Source organism: Hetaerina americana, unplaced genomic scaffold (assembly GCF_022747635.1).
Source record: "Hetaerina americana unplaced genomic scaffold, ioHetAmer1.1.p SCAF_22, whole genome shotgun sequence".
Lineage (NCBI taxonomy): Eukaryota > Metazoa > Arthropoda > Insecta > Odonata > Calopterygidae > Hetaerina > Hetaerina americana.
Genome location: NW_027286786.1, coordinates 10,371,285 through 10,393,105, shown reverse-complemented (window position 1 = coordinate 10,393,105; position 21,821 = coordinate 10,371,285). Strand labels below are relative to the sequence as shown.

At 40.5% G+C, this 21,821-nt stretch overlaps 1 protein-coding gene across 7 annotated transcripts in view; it reads right to left on the bottom strand.

The window, feature by feature from the left end:
* The window catches only part of Zasp52 (Z band alternatively spliced PDZ-motif protein 52), a 154,180-nt gene that overhangs the window by 47,369 nt on the left and 84,990 nt on the right, over nucleotides 1-21,821 (bottom strand). For all 7 annotated transcript variants that reach the window (XM_071586348.1, XM_071586344.1, XM_071586346.1 and 4 more), the window contains exons 2-5: nucleotides 5,138-5,289; nucleotides 3,994-4,117; nucleotides 1,921-1,983; nucleotides 358-488 (exon numbers count right to left, since the gene is read on the bottom strand). In XM_071586348.1, coding sequence (XP_071442449.1) covers nucleotides 358-488; nucleotides 1,921-1,983; nucleotides 3,994-4,117; nucleotides 5,138-5,289 — 470 coding nt within the window. The remainder of the gene's footprint in view (nucleotides 1-357; nucleotides 489-1,920; nucleotides 1,984-3,993; nucleotides 4,118-5,137; nucleotides 5,290-21,821) is intronic.

The following is a 21,821-nucleotide window of genomic DNA, read 5'->3' as shown; positions in this document are numbered from 1 at the left end:
TTGACATTCTCTATGTAAATTAGTATTTCAGATTTCACTTCAGAAAAGTGCCTTGGTCGAACATGCTGGGACCTCAAAAACCATAAGGTAATATGATCCTCACCAAAGAAATCTTATTTTCAGTCACCTGCCACAATCAAGCACTCTATAATATTAAAACGGTCATGGGTGAATTTTCCCTCTGAAAGAATTAACTCCAAGGTCAAGTCTCATTTAGACTTCTTCCAAGCAAACTTTAATCAACCATTCAAAAGTTTTAATAGACAACAGTTGCAGTTACTCTTTGAATATTTAGAACCTTCAACAACATCCCAAATTTAAGATATAATTTAAGAGACAAAATTTCATACAACATACCCTAAAACACCACCAGCTAGGACCTCAGCCTGTGCAGAGAGTGTTTCCGCAATTGTCTCCTCACTGTACATGCCAACAGGAGTGTTGTACTGCTTGTTCACTATTGCCTTAATAGGTTCAGTTCCATTGACCTGCATTTTAAGAGAAGGATTAGGGCCGTCAAATAGTTGAATAAAATAAGTTTACAGCAATTTGAAATGTCATCAGAGAACAGACTTAATCGTGGCAATTAATCTTGTTTCTAATCAATAGCATGAGCTGTTCACTTCAGTAAAGTGAGAATGAATAAATAAATCATTCATTGATTGCATGAATATTTATGAAACCAATTCACGAGAGATTTTTAGTTGTATGTGATTACAAATAAGGACATCGAAGCATAATAATGCAGAGAGAACCGACAGATGAATGTTGTTCCAATCAGACGGGTCAATGGAGAATTCTATTTAATCATAATGAGAGACTTACTCATTTCAGATAAGTCCATTAAAAATAAGTACATGAATATGGAATGAAAAACAATTTCTTATTTGATTACATCAGAATAAAATCAGAATATAGAAATGGTCAAAGTAGTAGGGACGTAAGGAGAAGAATTGCATTAGGCAAAGAAGCTTTCACAAGGAGGAGAGAACTGATAATAGGGACGTTGAGTTAGGATATTAAGAAAAGGCTCTTAAAAACTCTTATATGGAGCGTAGCTATGTACGGCGCGGAAACGTGGTCATTGAAGCAGGAGGATAGACATAGACTGGAGGCTTTTGAAATGTGGGTGTGGAGAAGAATGGAGAAGGTGAAATGGACAGAGAAGAAAACAAATGAGGAAGTACTTGGTATTATGGGCGAAGAGAGGGGTTTGTTGGAAGAAATCCTATGGAGGCAAGAAAAGTGGATGAATGGGGTATAGTTACCGGCAGCGGGATGTTGAAGACTGTGATAGAGGGGAGAAATTTAAGCAAACGAAAAAACGGGAAGGAATAGGATAGGGATGTTGGACGCAATGATGGGAGGAAGGAAGTATACAGGGATGAAGACGGGCTTTGCTGGCGAGTAGTATGCTGAGTTGTGTTTTGGTTTGTCTTGTGTAAAAAGAAGAATTGAAGCTTTCATATGGAGGAGGGAAATGACAGGGATGCGGAATACGGATATAAAGAAATGGCACATCAAAACTTTGACAAGGAGTTTGGTTTTGTGCAGCATGGAAACATGGTCATTGAGGCAAGAAACATAACCAAAATGATAGCTGAGGATTGGAGGCTTTTAAAATTTAGGTGTGGAGAAGGATGGGAAAGGTAAAATGGATATTAAGGTTTACATTTCATGCATATCTTCATCATTTAACCTCTCACAAACAAACACATTGAGGTGGACACTATATGCATTGGAAGTTGATACATTTTTAGCTTATTCATTTGTGCATCATTGCACCTCTCATAACCAGACATGAGCAATACAGGATATTGAACTGCATTCTCTGTGCATTATGGTTTTCAAATGTTTTACAATAAAACTGCAAAATACATAAATTATTATAATGTCACACAAGCAAGCAAACACACTGACCTGAGGCACTGCTCCAAATGGTTTTGCAGATACATTGTGTCCGCTTCCAATTGGTGCCTGTTCCTGTCAGGAGTAAGTGATTGTGATTAGAAACTGGTGAGTTTAATATTTTACAGTAATAAGGAATGGGGAATGATAGCTTTCAATTTTCTCATCGGGCAATTAATAAGTTTCTTTCAGACGATTTTCTTTGAGACCCTAGTTTTTCACTTTTTTAGCCAAAATTTATAATTGGTACATGACTTACATCGGATTTTATTTTTAATATATAAGCTGCTTTTCAAATATGTAATAACATATAATATTGAAATTAAATATGCATTTAAACCTATTGCTGATTATTTATACATACGTAGATCATTGGTTTAGAAGATATTATTCTAATTTCAGAAATTATATTTTCACAACGATTTCACTCAAGAAAATGTCTTCATCCAAATCAGCGCACTTTACTTGCAAAGGAAACCCCGTTGTATATGCTCAACTGAGGTGAAGTCATAAACGACCTGGGAATGGGAAAACTTATCTTTACACCCTCACTCATTTGGTAAAAAATATGTATATTTAATATATTTTAATGAAATTTAGTCCTTCACAATTTTTTATACTTTTTTATCACAATGAAGACACAAAATACAAAAGTTAGTAAAAGATGGCGCCATTTCTAAATCATCTCACCACTACCATTAATTTGACTTGTTTGTATCATACATAGTTCCATTCCCTTCGATATTTCAATTTACATGCTAAGCACTCATGAAATACAATTTTCTGTTGTTGGTCATTTAATTAATATATCTATTTTACAAGGTCTTCACTATAACATCAGTTTACTTCATTCAACCACATCTGTTTGATTGTGCAAATGAATCTGCAACATTTAAATACAATGTTTTCTGAGGGCATGCCCATTTAAAAGCAGTACTCCAATCTTGGACCCATAGGGAACATTAAAAATTTAAGGACCAGAAAATTACTAATATCTTATTACATTATAAAATATTATATGAAAATCATCACAAATGAATTGCATGCCTGCTGCGGTCACTTGCTTTCTAGAGAATCATGAACACTTCCATGTCAATTTTCAAGTATTGTTTGTCTAGCAGCTATGAAACAGTTGAATCAAATTGGAAAACAGAAAAAGTTAAAAATAAAAGAGGTAGATTATGCATATATTTCTGCATACAAATACTGAACCAAAAACTTAAGGAAGTAAATGTTTGCAATAAGAGGAATGACAAACTAAAAGTATATTAGAAAATGTAGGAAGTACTATAGTTTTTTGAACTTTTTGAGTCAAATTGAGAAAAAAATTATCTTTCCCATAAAAAAGTGCAAGTAAAGCTGTGATTAGTCACCTTCAACCATTATTTCAATTAACTTTCATTGTTCTAAGTTCCACCCCAATAACCAACCAAACATTTATCATCTACTACTAAAATGCCATTCGAAATTTTTAACATTTTTGGCAAAAATTGAGATATAATATTTGGTGGTCAAAATGACTGCAGAAGCAGTGCAATTTTAAGATAAGGATAATTCTGGTCATTCTAGAGAAACGAGGAGTATGCAATATTCACAAATTACGATACGTGCGAATGAATTTCACCCCACAGCACGTTTCCTGCAAATCATTACTATTCCAGAAATATTTGAGCACCTAATTATAATATTTTGATGAGACGAAGTATTCATTGATGTATGAGTACTGTGGAAGATTATAGGGAAGAGTAGGCACTACGTTTGTAGCCAGAATGACATGCTCCAGTGAATTGTGTCAAATTGCCATTGCAACATTGACAGAAGGTGGAATGTCTATTGGGATCGGCTCCATTTATCCCAGATTTTCCATTAAATCTTAAAATAGAGAACTTTTAATAAATTTTAAATCATGTTAAGAGATACTTATAATAAATATTGGAAGAAATGTATTTTCTAAATTTTCTTGGGTCGCCTACAAACTGAAACTACTGATTGGTCAGTTAGGAATTTTATTTTAAAAATTGAAATATCATGCAGTTTCAAATCCTAAGATTAAGATACATTTTAAGAATTAAAACTGATGCAAACCGATTTTCTTGCTGCCAGAGATGTCTTCGTTACTGGCTGGATGTTAGTGAGAGGCACAGATGCATTTGGTTTGCTCATTGTGCCAACAGGAGTCACCTGAGGTTTCCATGAAGTTTGACCACCCCTGAAAATTAGAATAAGGTCCTTCTAGTAGTTTGTAAACATTGTTTGATTGCGGACAGCTCTGAATCCATATTTCCTGTCTCCTTATGATTTCTCCCAGCAATCCCCTCTCCCCCCACCATTACTAGCATTTCCTCATTTCTTTTCCTTTCTGTCAATTTGATCTTCTCCATCCTTCTGCACACCCAGCATTACGAAAGCCTCCAATCTATGTCTATCACCCTGCTTCAATAACTATGTTTCCATGCCAAACAAAACAAAAGTAGAAATTTTATATAAATACATATTAACTTAAAATTAACAAAAACTTAATTTTTGAAGCTGTCAGCTTGGTACCCATTCACCCCTGCAAGACACCCTAGCAGTGATGGTCACATATAGATAGTTCAGGGTGGTCATCCGCATCACGCAGAATCAAACCCAGGCCCTCTGATCAGTACTTCCCAGGTCTATCCATGGGACTACTGCCCCTCAGATTTTAGAAATTATTTCATAATGATCATTGGACATGAGTCTTAACAACACCGAACATTTTTCAAACAATTCTCTCTCCAGGATGTGGATTCATAGCCATTTACATTGAAAATTAGAACTAAATGGATTGGTGATGTAAATAAATTATTAGAAATTAGAAACAAACTTGAGCCAGCAGAGAGAACCTTAATAGTTTTAAAATGAAAAAATAACTTTACCCAAGAATCATTTCACATCAATGGTATAATCATATATTGAGGTTTTGGAAATACTTAGAACCATTCAGACAAACCTAATCGTTATTCTTCTCATGCACTTCCTTTTACAGGAATCTAAAAATATTTCATAGAAATAGCCTGAATTTACACTAACTTTGATAAAAAAATTTCAAATATAATATTTTACTAAGGAGTAGTTTGCTCATGATATCCACTTTTCCACATCTTTAAAGATAGTAGGCAAAATGCCCGATTGCCCTAGTGTGGAAGCCTTTGACTGTGGAACAAATGTTTTGACCAGAGAATAGATATGCCACACTCACTCTCACCTCTGAACACTGAGCTCAAAGCTATTGCCGGCGCGCACAATGGAGTCTTGGGCTTCCTTGTGCCGCAGGTTGAACAAATCAGTCTGGTTGACACGGACAACGGCATCCCCAGCCATCAGGCCTGCCTTCTCTGCCAGACTACCCACCGCTACCTGAAAACCATAAAAATCAAATATTTAGCCACACATGATAAAACAAAAGCATTTCCAAATTAATTACTTTTGGAAGGAGTCACTATAATCTTTTCTATTTCTTTCAGTGAATCAGTGTTAATGTTACTGCAGCCAAGAGTTCATTGGGCTGTTCCCACTGGACATTCTCAACTTCACACAATCTGGTTAGGTACCTTCCGGGGAAGCTGTGCACATGGCCGAGGGTGTTTAAGGAACAGCCTCTTGATGCCCTTCGAATTGGACCCTCACATGCCCCATATAGGGTTAAGCACAAGGCTCTTTTCCTTATATCTGTATCCAAGTGATTGATTAAATGTGTATTCACCATGTGGTGGGTTTTCGTATTTGATATGTGATGTGTGGTATGTATATGTATATGTATATATATATATATATACATATACATATACATATACAATATATATATATATATATATATATATATATATATATATATATATATATATATATATATATATATATATATATATATATATATATATATATATATATATGTATGAATATTATATTATTATTATGAGGTAATCTACTGGTTAAGGTAGGTTCCAGCAACCTACTCTACATCAGGTCTCTCTTCATCTATGACTACTTCCTTCCTCCCTTCATACCGTCCAACATCCCTATCCTGTTCCTGCCCTTTCCTCGTTTGCCTATCATTCTCCCGTCAATTACAGTCTTCAACATCCCACTGCCGGTCAACACCCCCTTCATCCACTTTTCCTGCCTCCATAGGATTGCTCCCAACAAACCCCTCTCTTCGCCCACCATACCAAGTACTTCCTCATTTGTTTTCTTCTCGGTCCATTTCACCTTCTCCATTCTTCTCCACACCCACATTTCAAAATCCTCCAATCTACGTCTATCCTCCTGCTTCAATGACCACGTTTCCGCACCGTACATAGCTACGCTCCATATAAGAGTTTTTAAGAGCCTTTTCTTAATATCCTTATTCAACATCCCTGTCATCAACTCCGCCCTCCTTGCGAAAGCCTCTTTGCCTAGCATAATTCTTTTCTTATATATATATATATATATATATATATATATATATATATATATATATATATATATATATATATATATGTATATATATATACTACCTTGATCAAAAATTTCCCGGAATTTATTCAGAAAATTAAAAATACAAGTTTATTCATCTAAATCTATATTGTCCCCTTCAAAGTAATCCCCATCGACTGCAACACACTTATGCCAGCGCTTGATCCAATCCTCGAAACATTTTTTATATTCGGTTTTCGGTATGTCCATCAGTGCTTCCTGCGATTTTTCCATTACTTCCTCTCGGCTGCTAAAACGCGTTCCCCGTAATGGTTTTTTAACTCGATTGAACAGAAAGAAGTCACAGGGAGCCAAATCAGGTGAATTCGGTGGCTGTTGGATGGTATTTGTTGCATTTTTCGTCAAAAAATTACGAATAATGATAGCACTGTGCGACGGTGCGTTATCATGGTGCAAAATCCACGAGTTTTCTGCCCACATTTCTGGTCTCTTTCGGCGAATTGCTTCACGCAAACGTCTCATAACGCCCAAATAATACTCTTTGTTTACTGTCTGGCCTTCTGGTAAAAATTCATGATGCACTACACCGTTGTAATCCATGAAAACCGTCAGCATTGCCTTCTTTTTTGACTGAAAACGACGTGGTTTTTTGGTCTCGGCTCATTTGGTGAACGCCATTCACTTGCCTGATGTCTGGATTTCGTGTCGTACTCATAAACCCACGTCTCGTCTCCAGTAATGATCCTTTTGATGAATGTGGGATCGGATTCAGCCTCGCAAATCATGTCTTTTGCGACGTCAACACGGTCTCTTTTTTGCATGAAATTGAGGTCTTGAGTTCGCACCAACTTTGCTGCTACACGACGGAAACCCAAATCATTAACCACAATGTCTTGGGCGGATCCATAGGCAATGTTCAAGTCCTCCGCTATTTCTCTGATGGTTAATTTGCGGTTATTGACCAACATTTCTTTTACTTTATCAATTTTTTCACCGACTTTCGATGTCGATGGTCTGCCACTGCGTTCATCATCTTCGATTGACTCACGACCACTTCTGAACCGCTCGTGCCACTGGTAAACGACCGTTTTTTTTAGAGAATCGTTGCCGAAACACTTTTCCAACATTTCCAACGTCCGTGCGCCACTAAATCCGTTTTTTACGCAAAATGTAATACAAGTTCGTTGTTGCAAATTTAAATCCATTTCTGTAATTGTAAAAAATCGCCAACACACACAGAGATAGATGTACTCTTGGCTACGTAACTTTTGCAAATGTCAAGTTATGACACTAAGATTTAAAGGGAATATCAACAACAGATGTACCAATTTAACAAAAAAAACAGAACTCAAATCGGAACGATGGGAGCGCCACACGGTGGTTATTCCGGGAACTTTTTGATCAAGGTAGTATATATATATATATATATATATATATATATATATATACATACACATATATACATATATATATATATAATATATATATTTATATATATGTATCCATACACACTTGCAAATATATTTCATATACACTTTGATTAAACATTTAAACACAGAAACAAAGAGAGAGAACAGACATTTAGTTTTGATGTTTCGACGGCATGGCCATCATCAACAGGTTCTGTTGATGATGGCAGTGCTGTCGATACAAATGGTACAGGATACTCTTTAATGCATATCGCAGAAGAAATCATTAGGCCCATCGCTATATTGGCAGATCAAGCCATTTGGATCAGATCAGGGAGATTGACTGGAACACCAATAGAATCAGGGACTTTTACTTAAGTGGCATGATTCCAGAACACCAGCAGGACAAAGCAAAGCAACACTTTATTAAAACACGGGCAATGAAATATCTGTAAACCAGCATACCAACAAAATGAGACAGCAATTCCACAGTCAACAGTACTTCTCCATGACCATGGCTTCACCACTGTGTGGCGCCATTGCCACCTGATGATGTTACTCGGTGAAAGCATGGTCATCAAAAATAAATATTGTGTCATTGTTCTATTTCATTTTGTCTGTACGATGGATAAATTGCATCATTTAATGGTTGAAACTGCATCATGTTGTACGCACGCAACAGAGAACCATAAACCTCTATTTGCTATCCAATTATGCAGTGAATGGGGGTTACGTACTATCACAGGCCTGTTGGCGGGCATGTCGGGTAAGGCTTAGATGCAGATGCCACCACTTATTAACAGGCTCCCCTATCATTTCCTACTCCCATATTTTAGCCTTCGCCACTCACTATGATACACTTACAACCGGAGGGAAATGCCTCAAGAGATGGTGGGGTGCGGCTATCGTACTGACCTCCCACCCAGAGGACCCGAGTTCGAATCCCGGAGGTGTCGAATATTTTTCAGTGGTATCTTGATCCCTACTTGAGGTGCTTTGTTGAGGGTACTTTGAGTGAGTACGATGCCCGTCGCATGGGACGTTAAGCTACGGACCCCTAGGCGTCTTTTGTTTAGAGCCAGCTAATGCCGACGCCGGGTTTCTCTCCACCCTTTCCTGGCCATCCCCAATGGCGCAAATGATCTTAGTTGTCAGTCGCCTCCCCTAAATACTCCTACTACTACGAAATGCCTCAAGAGGTAGTACTTATTTCCTGCATATCGATTTTGGGATTCAAAACGATTTCAGTAAAATCGACGGAAATTACAAACCCAAATATGAGTTTACGAATCCGTATTTCGAAAGTTTCGACGACATGAGCGCAGCGATCTACGACGACACAATGTGAAGGTGTCCCCAACGGTACATTTTAGATTTATTATTTTCTAAGAATTTCTTCGAGGGCAGTTTTGTTTTCTCCATCATAACGATCATAGCACTGCCTGCTTCTGCATATAGATACATCATAGTAATCGACCGTAAGGCTGGTTCGACAAGCGAAGGGAGAGCTGAAGTCGTATGACCACCTGTCATTATTAAAGGTTTTCTACCTTTAAAGTAAATTATGAATGGACACAAACCTGTACACGTAATACCCACGCATTTCGTAGCCTCGCCCAACAACAAACCATTTAACACCCAGAAATACTGTAAGAAACGTATGTTCCATACTCCTCCTCCTTGTGACAGATTATTTGCCTAATGCAGTTCTTCTCCTTATGTCGCAACTACTTTCACCATTTTGGTCCAAAAAACTTCCGACATAGGCAAACTGCTTCAGCCAATGGATTCCTATTTTGATGTTTAACTTAATTTTCCTCTTCCTGGTAAACCTCAATCTATTTGTTTATCTTACCACGGTTCTCATTCCTTTACTAACACTCATTTTCTAATCCGCTCAGCAACGCCCTTGGCTGACCGGCTACCTAACTCATGATTATCCGCAAACCTAACTGAATTGATGTATTATTGTCACCCACATCCATCTCCAGTTCTTCCCATCCCTCTTCAACCATTCGCTTCACAAATACGTTACAAAACAAGGGTGATAGTGCGCACCCCTCCCTTACTCCTTTTCTTAACGCTTCCAGCGCTGGTGGCGGCAGGGCAGCCGTCCTTACCCGCTAACTCAGAGGCCACGGGTTCAATTCCCGCCTAGGAGAATTCAGCTCCTAGAGCATGAGTGTTTGGAATTGCCTTCAATGTAACGCATAAAAGTTAGGCGGAAGAAGGGGTAATGAAGTCTCAATCTCGCCCCGATAGACGTCAAATAAAAATAAATATATAAACCACACCTTTCACATTAACCTGAGCAGTCTGAGACAGATGCACGTAGCGGATAAATCACATATACCTCCTAATCCAATCCACTCAATCCGCAACACACTCACTATTAACTGTACACTTTTTGGGCGATCAAGCACCTTCCCAAAGCCTGTAAAAAATGCTTCCTTGTTGTACCCTGAATGCTACTCTGCATTAGTGACGTCATTACTGCTGCTATGACATCACTCTATTTTCCTCTTCCCTCTCTGAACCCAACCTGATCCTTCTCCAAGACACTTCCCCTAGCATCCTCATATGGATGATCCCGAGTACCAATTTTTCTGCGCTTGATATCAAACCTGTTGCTCTCTAGTCCTTGCATACGAATGCCTTTCCCTTTTGTGATTGGAATTAATACTGCTCTGTCGAAATCTTTCCGTCCAATTCCTCCTTCACAAACGCAACGCCCTTGAGTGGTTGAAAACGGATTTTGTCCATCCCCACGCGCTCATTTGATTACATTCAAATGTAAAAATTCCAGACCATCGAATTTAGCAGTGGCAGTTCACTAAAAAAATAATGCACTCTAAAAATTTAAGGATATAATCCCTTACTATCGAATTTTACAGCAGTTGTTCACAGGTTTAGGAACAGTATGATAAATTCGCACAGCTTCCCGGGAGCGGATGAGGACTCTGACCACAATTTAGTTGTTATGAAGTGTAGCGTCCGTTTCAAGAAGATAAGGCAGGGGCGGTGGGTTAGGAAATGGAATGTAGAAGCATTAAATGGTTTGAAAAGGAAGGAGTACCAGCAGGCTATAGAGAAAATCATGGATGAGGGTTAAGAGCTGAGTACTATTGAGGAAAAATGGAAATTTATCAAAAAAGGAATATCGAAAGCCGCAAAAGACACTATAGGAGCCGTTAACAGGAAAAGGACAAGGAAACCATGGATCACGGATGAGATGATTACAAAGATGGATGAGAGGAGAAAATAGAAGAATTTAAACACTGAGTTGGGCAAAATGAAGTACAAAGAGTTAAATAATAAATTGAGACGGGCAACAAATAAAGCAAGAGAAGCATGGCGGAAAACGCAGTGCGAGGATATGGAAAGTTTGCGGAAGAAGGGTGAAATTGGTGCGCTATACAGCAAGGTTAAATCACTATCAGGACGTAAGAAGGGAAGATCTGTGCTAACTAAAATTTGTTGTCTCAGGCGTAACTTTATGGAATTTGCATAACATGTTGAAATGAAATAAATTACTTTGTAATTCCACACACTTTTAATAGAAAACACGACCCAGGTTTCGACGTCAAATGTTATCATCAGGTATGATGATGATGACGTTCAACGCAATTTAGAAATTTTGGAACATAGATAGAGGCGAACAGGACATGAACTATGAAGTAAGGGTTCAGTGCTAACTACGGCAGATCAAGTTAGAGTTAATATTAGGGGGTAGTTCTTAGACCTTGGGAGAAATTTTGGCTAAAATAATCAGATAAGGTCCAGAGAAAATCCGTCAGATTCGTGGAAAATTGTGACCATAAGAGGACGAGTGTGACTGGTCTTTTAGGGGAATTAGGCTGGGAGCCACTTGAGATGCGAAGAGAAAAAGCGAGACTTAGACTTCAAGAAAGCTTCAGAACAAACGAGCTTAAAAATGACAATAAGGAATAATAATGGGCCCACACTATTCGGTTAGGTTAGACCACAAAGATAAGGGAGATAGACTTAAGTCTTAACTCTTTCCTCGGACAACCAGGAATCATATACACGCCTCTGTGGCTGTATATTGGCATGAATTTGCTTGGTTTTCCAATGGGTTATATTTAGTTAACCGGGACCCCCCCCACCCGCCTTTGCGGCGACTTGCGGGGCATTATGTAGATCTAGATAGACGATAGAACACCACCATACCAAGACAGGCCTTGCACAACGGGAACATAATAGGGGCAAAAGTACCAACCTACGGCCATGCCAATTGCAATGCAACCCCTTACGCCGCAGGTAGGAAACGTGGCGCCCTGCTCTTGTCAGCCGACCTCGTGAGGCATCGCTCCTGAGGTGAGGAGCGGAGGGGGGAACTTGAAAGTGCAACGAAATACGGTGATAGAGCATTTATTTATTTACACAATTACGTTGAAATTAGGCAAATTTCCAGGTGGCAACGGTCAGGTTAGGTCAAAGATAACTCTTACAACGAAAATTACATACGAACACATAAAAACAGATAAGAGACAAAATATTTTTACATAATGACACTTCCACATCACATACAAACAAACTTCCACATCACATACAAAATGCCGTCCTCATCACATACAAACAATGTTTTCATGACTACAATGAAGGTTATTACCCAGTGGCAGCTTTGCATTTCAACTTAAAACTCCTAAAATTGGATGGAAAGGGCTCAAACAAACCTCCAGGCAGCTGGTTCCAATCAATTATAGTTCTATTTAATCAACATAATACTATTTATTCTCCAGACGTTGTGTGGCAGAGTGACGATCTCGTTAGCCCTAACTCTCCAGCTACTAAACATGTATTGTCCGTGGGAAGAAGTGGTCCTCGATCCCACTAGTTCCGGGGCCTATTTCTCGATTTTTAAATTCATGATCCACACGACCGTTGCAAGTTGGAACGCGAATAACCAACGTTAGCTCCTTGCTGAAACACACTCCACTCTCCAACTTCATTTGAAATTTCAATGTCTACAGGCATGTATACGAGTATTTGTACGAGTTTATGTGCTAATGAGCACATATGCACTCAATTGCATGTATGACGCATTAGTGCTCGCACGTGTGGGGTTGCTCGCGCAAGATTTAATGTTTAGCGGGGGAGAGGGGGGCTTCGAAGACAGGGTGGGAGGGACACAGCAAATCCCTAAGCACATTCGAAATGGGAGGAGGGCTCTCGATCCCACGGGGAGGGGGGATGAATGGATCCGAAGCGATTGACGAGTCCCCCGCCCCCTCCGATACTCTCTCGCGTAGGTGCCAACCCCCCCTCGGCCCCACACCCACCGACGACTTCCGCCCCCGGAGGGAGGGGAGGACCTCGGCCGGGCGGAAGGACGCGCTCCCGTCATGACTCACCCCCCGCCCCGGTCATAGGGGCGAGTGGAATGCGGCATGGCAACATTCTGGAGAGAGAGAGACCCCCTTTTGTCACAGCGCCCTCCTCGCCCATCCCAGTGGGGTAGACATGGGGGTGGCGTCGACGCGTGGGAGGCAGCGAGCCCCCCCTGTCACCTGTCCGCCCCATCGGGGGTCAGGTGACAGGGGGGGCCTCGCCTCAGGATTGCTCCTCTCCCTGAGTATCCGACCGTGGAATCCACTCCTGCCTGTACGTGATAGCGCCGGCGAGTCACGATCAAAGCGTGATCGGGGGTCCCATCCTCCAGTTGCAAGCCGAGTAGGCCAAGAGCCGTCGGCCGTGCTCCGTGCAGATCTCCATCTGCAGGATGCACGGTGCCCGTGGCGTGAGGGCCGGTAGGGCACACTATTCAGCCATTCATGCTCACATGGATTTCATGTATTCCTTAGAATACTACACTCGCTTGCATTCACAATGAACGTTCGCATACACACAAACATTCATACCCATACACGTCATATAATAACTGATGTTTTTCACCAAATAATTGACCTTTAATTGGTCTTATGGTGTGGTGAGAAGGCGTTCTTGGATGTGATGCGACGGTGTGTCTCACACGTACTTTATCTCGGTGTTCGAATCTACCAATGAAATATAATGCCATGGTTATTCCCTCGGTAACGGAATGAGACTCATTTGTCCTCCACCAACGCCATGTGGGGGCAAACGTATCATAATAAAAGCCAAGACGGTACTACAAAGAGGGAAATTCCGCCTATGGGTATCAAGAAAAGTTTAATTATGTTTTTAAAAATAGTTCAAAATTAGCGACAGAATCCTAATGAAGACATCAAGCGGATTAAGTAGTAGAATGATGAGACCAAACCTAGAAGATTATGCGGTAAGACCATTAAAATCCAAATTTTGTGCGAATATTTAAAAGATAACGGAAATCATTTGAGTCGCAAGTCAGGGAAATACAAGGAAAACATTGAATTGTACATCCTTTAAGGGCAGAGAATAACCAAAGTGTTAAAGACAGCGCAAACAATGCCAATACCCTAAACATTTTATTTCAGAATATCATCAACAGCTACAGTAGCGATCAAAAAGAAGTCCATCTGAAAGAGGAGCACATGAACGAATAATCACTGATCAAAGAAGCAATACAAAACAAAACTCCGAAATGTAAACAAACAAAGCGTCCGGTCCGAGAAAAATCCCCGCCAGCTTACTAAACGAACTTGCTCAAGACATCGCGACTTATTTAAAAACATTTTTACTAATCAATAGAAGAATACTGAGCAACTAGCGACTGGAATCGGTCCCAATGGATTCCCTCCACATACGTATGCGGAGAATGGGAGGACCCCCGTAATAACAGACATAATTCGGCAGAATCAATTTCCTGCAAAGGGTTGCTGGTGAATGTAAATGACCTCCTTCGACGCTGAGACATCCTCAGCCGTGCCCAGCATGGTTTAAGAAGACTCGGGTCATGCGAAACACCAATGGGCCTTAATATTCACCATATTCTGCAATTGGGAATAAGAAAGAAGTGGATGTTGTATTTTTCAAGAAAGTATGCTTTCAGGTCCCACATGAGATTTTCAAACATACAGTAACGATATGAAGACACTACTTAAGGCGCTATTCGGTGGAATTTCTCCATTGTATGGATAACAAAAAAAACACCAATCCCCCAATGAATGATTATTCTCTAGGACCATGGTTCCACCATTCTGTGGCGCCATCAGCACCTAATGACGCCACCCAGTGGTGGAAACCATGGCCGCCAACATAAATATTGATTGTGGAAGTTTTGTGTTTCTGCGATCAATATAAATATAAGCATTTGGCATTAACGAGAAAGTTTGCAGCAATAGATACTTCATAGATAACCGTAAACGAACATTATTCCAAGTCTTCATATGTTGGCGGTCTACCGAGGAAGTGGTTAGCGTTCGTTTTTATTCCCTCCTATTTAACAACCTGTAAAACAGGCTGCTGAGGATCATATACACACATACAGCGCATGTACGAAATTGACACAATGTTGAGGAAGGGAAAATTAGAGAATATAAAGCGAGAGGAGGAAAGAGAAAATATAGATATTTTAGGTTTATGCGAAGAGAGATGGAAGGATAGGGAGGATGACTGGAGTGATTTGAGTAATACACAGCAAAGAGGACGGGAGGCAACGAGGGGTTGCCATAATATAGTCCACAGGTTAAATTGGTAGCTATAATATTGAATAAAGAGGTAGGGAGAAGCGTAGTCAACATAGAACAGGTAACGGATAGAATATTACTAGTAGAGATAAAAGCAGAACCGACGAACTTGGTTATTATTCAGGTATACATGCCACCAAGCAACCATAAGGAAGAAGAGGTCGATAGGATATACGATCAGTTAGAGGACATAATCGCGTGTGTTCCCGTAGGGAAATATTTGATAGTGATGGGCTATTGGAATGCGAAGATAGGCGACGGATGAGAAGGTGACGAGGTCGGGGACTACGGTTTAGGCACGAGGAATGACCGCGGGGAGAAAGCAGTTGAGTTCTGCAGGAGACAGGGGTCAGTCATCACCAACACTTGGTTTAGACACCACAGAAGACGCAGGTATACATGGAAAATGCCAGGTAACTCAGAAAGGTATCAGCTAGATTATATCCTGGTTAGACACAGGTTTATGAACAGTGTGATAAATTCGCCCAGCTTCCCGGGAGCGGATGCGGACTCTGACCACAATTCAGTTGTTATGAAGTGTTAGCGTCCGTTTCAAAAAGATAAGGCAGGGGCGGCGGGTTAGAAAATGAAATGTAGAAGCATTAAATGGTTTGAAAAGGAAGGAATACCAGCAGGCTAGAGAGAAAATCATGGATGAGGGTTAAGAGCTGAGTACTATTGAGGAAATATGGAAATTTATCAAAAAAAGGAATATCGAAAGACGCAAAAGACACAATAGGAGCCGTTAACAGGAAAAGGACAAGGAAACACCATGGATCACGGATGAGATGATTACAAAGATGGATGAGAGGAGAAAATGGAAGAATTTAAACACAACAGTTGGGCAAAATGAAGTACAAAGAGTTAAATAGAAAATTCAGACGGGCAACAAATAAAGCAAGAGAAGCATGGCGGAAAACGCAGTGCGAGGATACGGAAAGTTTGCACAAGAAGTGTAAAATCGGTGCGCTATATAACAAGGTTAAAATACTATCGGGAAGTAAGAAGGAAAGATTTGTGCTAAAAGTTAGAGATAATTCGAGTAAGATAATAGTCGAGACAGAAAATTTCCTTGAGATGGTAAGAATATATAGGAGAACTGTGTGGTAAAGAACTTAGGCCAGCAATGTTAGACATAGAAAGAGAATAAGACGTACATGAAAATACTCGTAGTTCAGGTCGAGGCATTCTCGACAATGAGAGGGAAAGAGCATTAAGGGAGATGAAATCAAATAACGCCAAGGGGGTGGACATCATTCCTACGGATTTACTGAAAGGTGTAGAAAAATTTGGGAGGATTCGCGGCATCTATGAGGAAGGAATCTGGCCGGGAGACTGTCAGATCAGTGTTAGTTCCTATTCTGAAAAAGGTAAAGCCTACATCATGTGAAGACTACAGGACAATGTTTGATTTCTCACGCAGCTAAAGGCGTTCTCGGGATCATCAACAAAAGAATGTGGAGCAGAGCAAATGATTATAAAGTTGGGTTCAGGAAGGGGAGAGGCAGGCGCGATGCCATTGCAGTAATGGAATCACTAATCGAAGGACTATACGAGAGAATACATGAGGAGATATTCGCCTGTTTCGTAAATTTCGGAAAGGCCTTTCATAGAGTGAATTAGGAAAAACTCATGTATATATTGCAGATAATAGGAATAGATTGGAACGACAGGAGGCTAATCAGCAACCTGTCTATACGTCAGACTCCTCAGGTGCGAGTGGGGGACAGAGAGATATAGTCCGGATGGGTAGTGTTAAGAAGCGGTGTAAGAAGAGGGGTTCTCCATTATCACCAGTGTCGCTCATCGTAACATGTTTGTATCGTGTATATGTGGAGGAAATGATTAAAGAGGCATGGGAAGAACTGGAGGTAAGAATGAAGGTGGGCGGGGAATTGGTAAAATCAGTTAGGTTTGCTGACGACCAAGCTTTAGTTTGTCAGTCAGCCAAGGGGTTGCATGCATAGCTTAGTGAATTGGAAATTCAGTGCGAGAGGTATGGGAGGAGAATCAATATTAATAAAACAAAGGTTATGCGATTCTCTAGAAAGAAAAAGGCTAAGCTAAACATTAAAATAGGAGGGCAAAAACTAGAGCAGGTGGAACAGTTTACGTATCTCGGTAGTGTTTTGACCAACACGGTCAAAGAGGTAGGGGCGTAAGGAGAAGAATTGCGCTCGGCAAAGAGGCTTTCACAAGGAGGAGGGAGTTGATGACAGGGACGTTGAGTAAGGATGTTAAGAAAAGACTCATAAACACTTTGATATGGAGCGTAGTTATGTACGGCGCGGAAGCATGGTCACTTGAACAGGATGATACACGTAAATTAGAGGCTTCTGAAATGTTGGTCTGAAGAAGAATGGAGAAGGTGAAATGGACCGAAAGGAAAACAAATGATGAAGTACTAGGTATGGTGGGCAAGGAGAGGGGTTTGTGGGGAGAAATCCTATGGAGGCAGGAAAAATGGATGAAGGGCGTATTGATCGGCAGTGGGATGCTGAAGACTGTAATAAAGGGGAGAATGTTAGGCAAACTAGGAAGGGGCAAGGATAGGGGATAGGGATGTTGGACGGGATGAATGGAGGAAGGAAGTACACGAAGATGAAGAGGGGCTTTGCTGGGGAGTAGGATATTGGGTTGTGGTTTGTTAGGAGTAACACAATATTTACTTGGTGGTTATTTCCATCCACAACCGACCTTAAGCGGTAGATTACCAATAATAATAATAATTTGATTCATATGCTAGCTCGTTGTTCGCACCACTTCGCCTGGCACAGAGCGTGGGAGGTGAGGGGAGGAAGGGAGTGCCGTCCCTATTCTTAGCCCACGAGAAGGGTATCCTGTGGCAGAAGAGGCTGCTCTCTCCTTGCTCCCAATGATGGGGAGCCTTAAATGGCGCCGAGGGGGGGTGGGGCGGGCGATGGGGCAAGGGTGTGCGTTTCACCACTCCCTCGCCAAAAGCGCGAGAGGGCGCACGGGGCGGCTCCATCTTCATCCACAGGATTTTCACGCAATGCATTTCCCAACCCATCGTATTCAAACATCATCACCAAGGATGCAAAAATGATAAATGGGAGTGTTATCTTTCGCTGCTTAGGCCTCATTTAGAAAATGCTGTAAGTACAATATGGGATCCTCACGAAGTTGGACTCATTGTCGAATTCGATCGCGTGAAGCGTAGGGGAGCAAGATTAGTAAAACACGGTTATGATAAACTCAGTGGCGTATCCAAAATATTAGGTAGTCCAGTGGGTGGCGCGCTTGGCTACTGACCAGAGGGTCCGGGTTCGATCCTGGAAGGAGACTTTGAGCACCTTCGGCTTCGCCCAAATTGCGTGATTTTTCGGGCATCAAATACACCAGGCGGGCAGCATGGAGAAAGGAACCCCCCCCGCCCTCCCGTACCGATGTGTGGATTCCGCGGCCCGTTGGGCTCATTACTATCCCCACCTATCAAACTAACCTTGGGGCCGATTACTTTTGCCCGGTTACACTATGCTCCATTTGCTTCCCTACTGCGAACATAAGCGTATGATAAGAGAGGTGTCAGTTTTGACAGAGAAGACACATATAATATACTTGGTAGAGGAATATTACTTACAGTTATAAACAAAATACCGCGCTGGCCACCGTTATGAAAGCGAAGAGCACCAATTAGAAAGTGTTTGGTGTCGCGTGAAGAATTATAATCCCCGAAGCTTATTAAAATGTTTATTGTATAGATTCCCAGATATTAACACCAACTCTCAGATGATGGCGCCAAATGGCACTGAATTAAAATTGTGACTATCATCGCCAAAATCTTGTTCGGAGAGGAACTTAAATCACAGGCACGGGGTGAGAGAAAATGAATAGATCGGCGAATTACATCTTTGAATGAAGCCGACCCAATAATTACTTTCGTTCTGGAAAATATTAAACCTTTTCCATTAAATTTAAGGTTAAAATAAACACAAACTACATGTTCCACGCATGTTCACTTTGCCCGAAATGAAACTTGACCGTTGCAACGAAATGTTAAGTTTTGGACAACTTTTAGTCCTGTGGAGCGTTGTGTATCGTAGTTCCGGTTCACCATAAAAGCTTCAGAGTGGACATTTTACGTGAACAAGTTCTTTAGAATAAGACATAATTTTACTTCTCATCTACGCATTCCTTTAATCACCCTGCAGACAAATCATGCAACTATATACATGCATATATATATATATACTACCTTGATCAAAAATTTCCCGGAATTTATTCAGAAAATTAAAAATACAAGTTTATTCATCTAAATCTATATTGTCCCCTTCAAAGTAATCCCCATCGACTGCAACACACTTATGCCAGCGCTTGATCCAATCCTCGAAACATTTTTTATATTCGGTTTTCGGTATGTCCATCAGTGCTTCCTGCGATTTTTCCATTACTTCCTCTCGGCTGCTAAAACGCGTTCCCCGTAATGGTTTTTTAACTCGATTGAACAGAAAGAAGTCACAGGGAGCCAAATCAGGTGAATTCGGTGGCTGTTGGATGGTATTTGTTGCATTTTTCGTCAAAAAATTACGAATAATGATAGCACTGTGCGACGGTGCGTTATCATGGTGCAAAATCCACGAGTTTTCTGCCCACATTTCTGGTCTCTTTCGGCGAATTGCTTCACGCAAACGTCTCATAACGCCCAAAATAATACTCTTTGTTTACTGTCTGGCCTTCTGGCAAAAATTCATGATGCACTACACCGTTGTAATCCATGAAAACCGTCAGCATTGCCTTCTTTTTTGACTGAAAACGACGTGGTTTTTTCGGTCTCGGCTCATTTGGTGAACGCCATTCACTTGCCTGATGTCTGGATTGCGTGTCGTACTCATAAACCCACGTCTCGTCTCCAGTAATGATCCTTTTGATGAATGTGGGATCGGATTCAGCCTCGCAAATCATGTCTTTTGCGACGTCAACACGGTCTCTTTTTTGCATGAAATTGAGGTCTTGAGTTCGCACCAACTTTGCTGCTACACGACGGAAACCCAAATCATTAACCACAATGTCTTGGGCGGATCCATAGGCAATGTTCAAGTCCTCCGCTATTTCTCTGATGGTTAATTTGCGGTTATTGACCAACATTTCTTTTACTTTATCAATTTTTTCACCGACTTTCGATGTCGATGGTCTGCCACTGCGTTCATCATCTTCGATTGACTCACGACCACTTCTGAACCGCTCGTGCCACTGGTAAACGACCGTTTTTTTTAGAGAATCGTTGCCGAAACACTTTTCCAACATTTCCAACGTCCGTGCGCCACTAAATCCGTTTTTTACGCAAAATGTAATACAAGTTCGTTGTTGCAAATTTAAATCCATTTCTGTAATTGTAAAAAATCGCCAACACACACAGAGATGGATGTACTCTTGGCTACGTAACTTTTGCAAATGTCAAGTTATGACACTAAGATTTAAAGGGAATATCAACAACAGATGTACCAATTTAACAAAAAAAACAGAACTCAAATCGGAACGATGGGAGCGCCACACGGTGGTTATTCCGGGAACTTTTTGATCAAGGTAGTATATATATATATATATATATATATATATGCTATATTGTACATATATATATTTACTTATGCTTATACTTATGTACATATATATATTTATTTATGCTATATATGTATATATATTTACTTATATATATATATATACAAATACACAAATTTTTACCGGAGATAGCCGCCGCACCCAGTATATATATGTATACATATAAATAATAATATGGCCTTTCCGGGGACCTTTCTAAATACCCTCAGATAAAAAACAATAAACACAGTATTCAACCCGCAGGCCGGTTTGGTAGAGTTCACCCCTGTACCAAGCCTCCTATTTTCTGCAATATACTCATGAGTTGTTCCAAAATCACTTTATCAAATGCCTTTTCTAAATCTACGAAACAGGCAAATGCGTCCTGATTGTATTCTATATTCCTCTCAATTAGTGATCTCATAACTACAGTGTCTTCGCGCTTGCCTTTCCCCTTCCTGAACCCAACCTTATAATCACTTGCTCTGCTCTCTATTCTTTTGTTGATGATCCCGAGAACGCTTTTAGCTGGGTGAGAAATCAAACATTGTTCTTTAGTCCTCACAAGATGTAGGCTTAACCTTTTTCGGAATAGGAACTAACACTGACCTGACAGCCTCACGGCCAGATTCCTTCCTCATAGATGCCACGAATCAGCCCATAATAGCCTCTTCCTCCCACATTTTCCTAAACCTTTCAGTAGTTCCGCAAGAATGTAATAAGCTATATTCCTGTACGTCATGTTCCTTTTCTAAGTCTAGCCTTGTTGACCCAAGTTCTTTACTATACAGTTCTTCTATATATTCCTTCCATCTCTCTTGGATCTTTTCTGTGTCAACTATTATCTTACGCGCCTTATCTCTAACTGTTACTCTTCCCTTCTTAGACTCCAATAGTG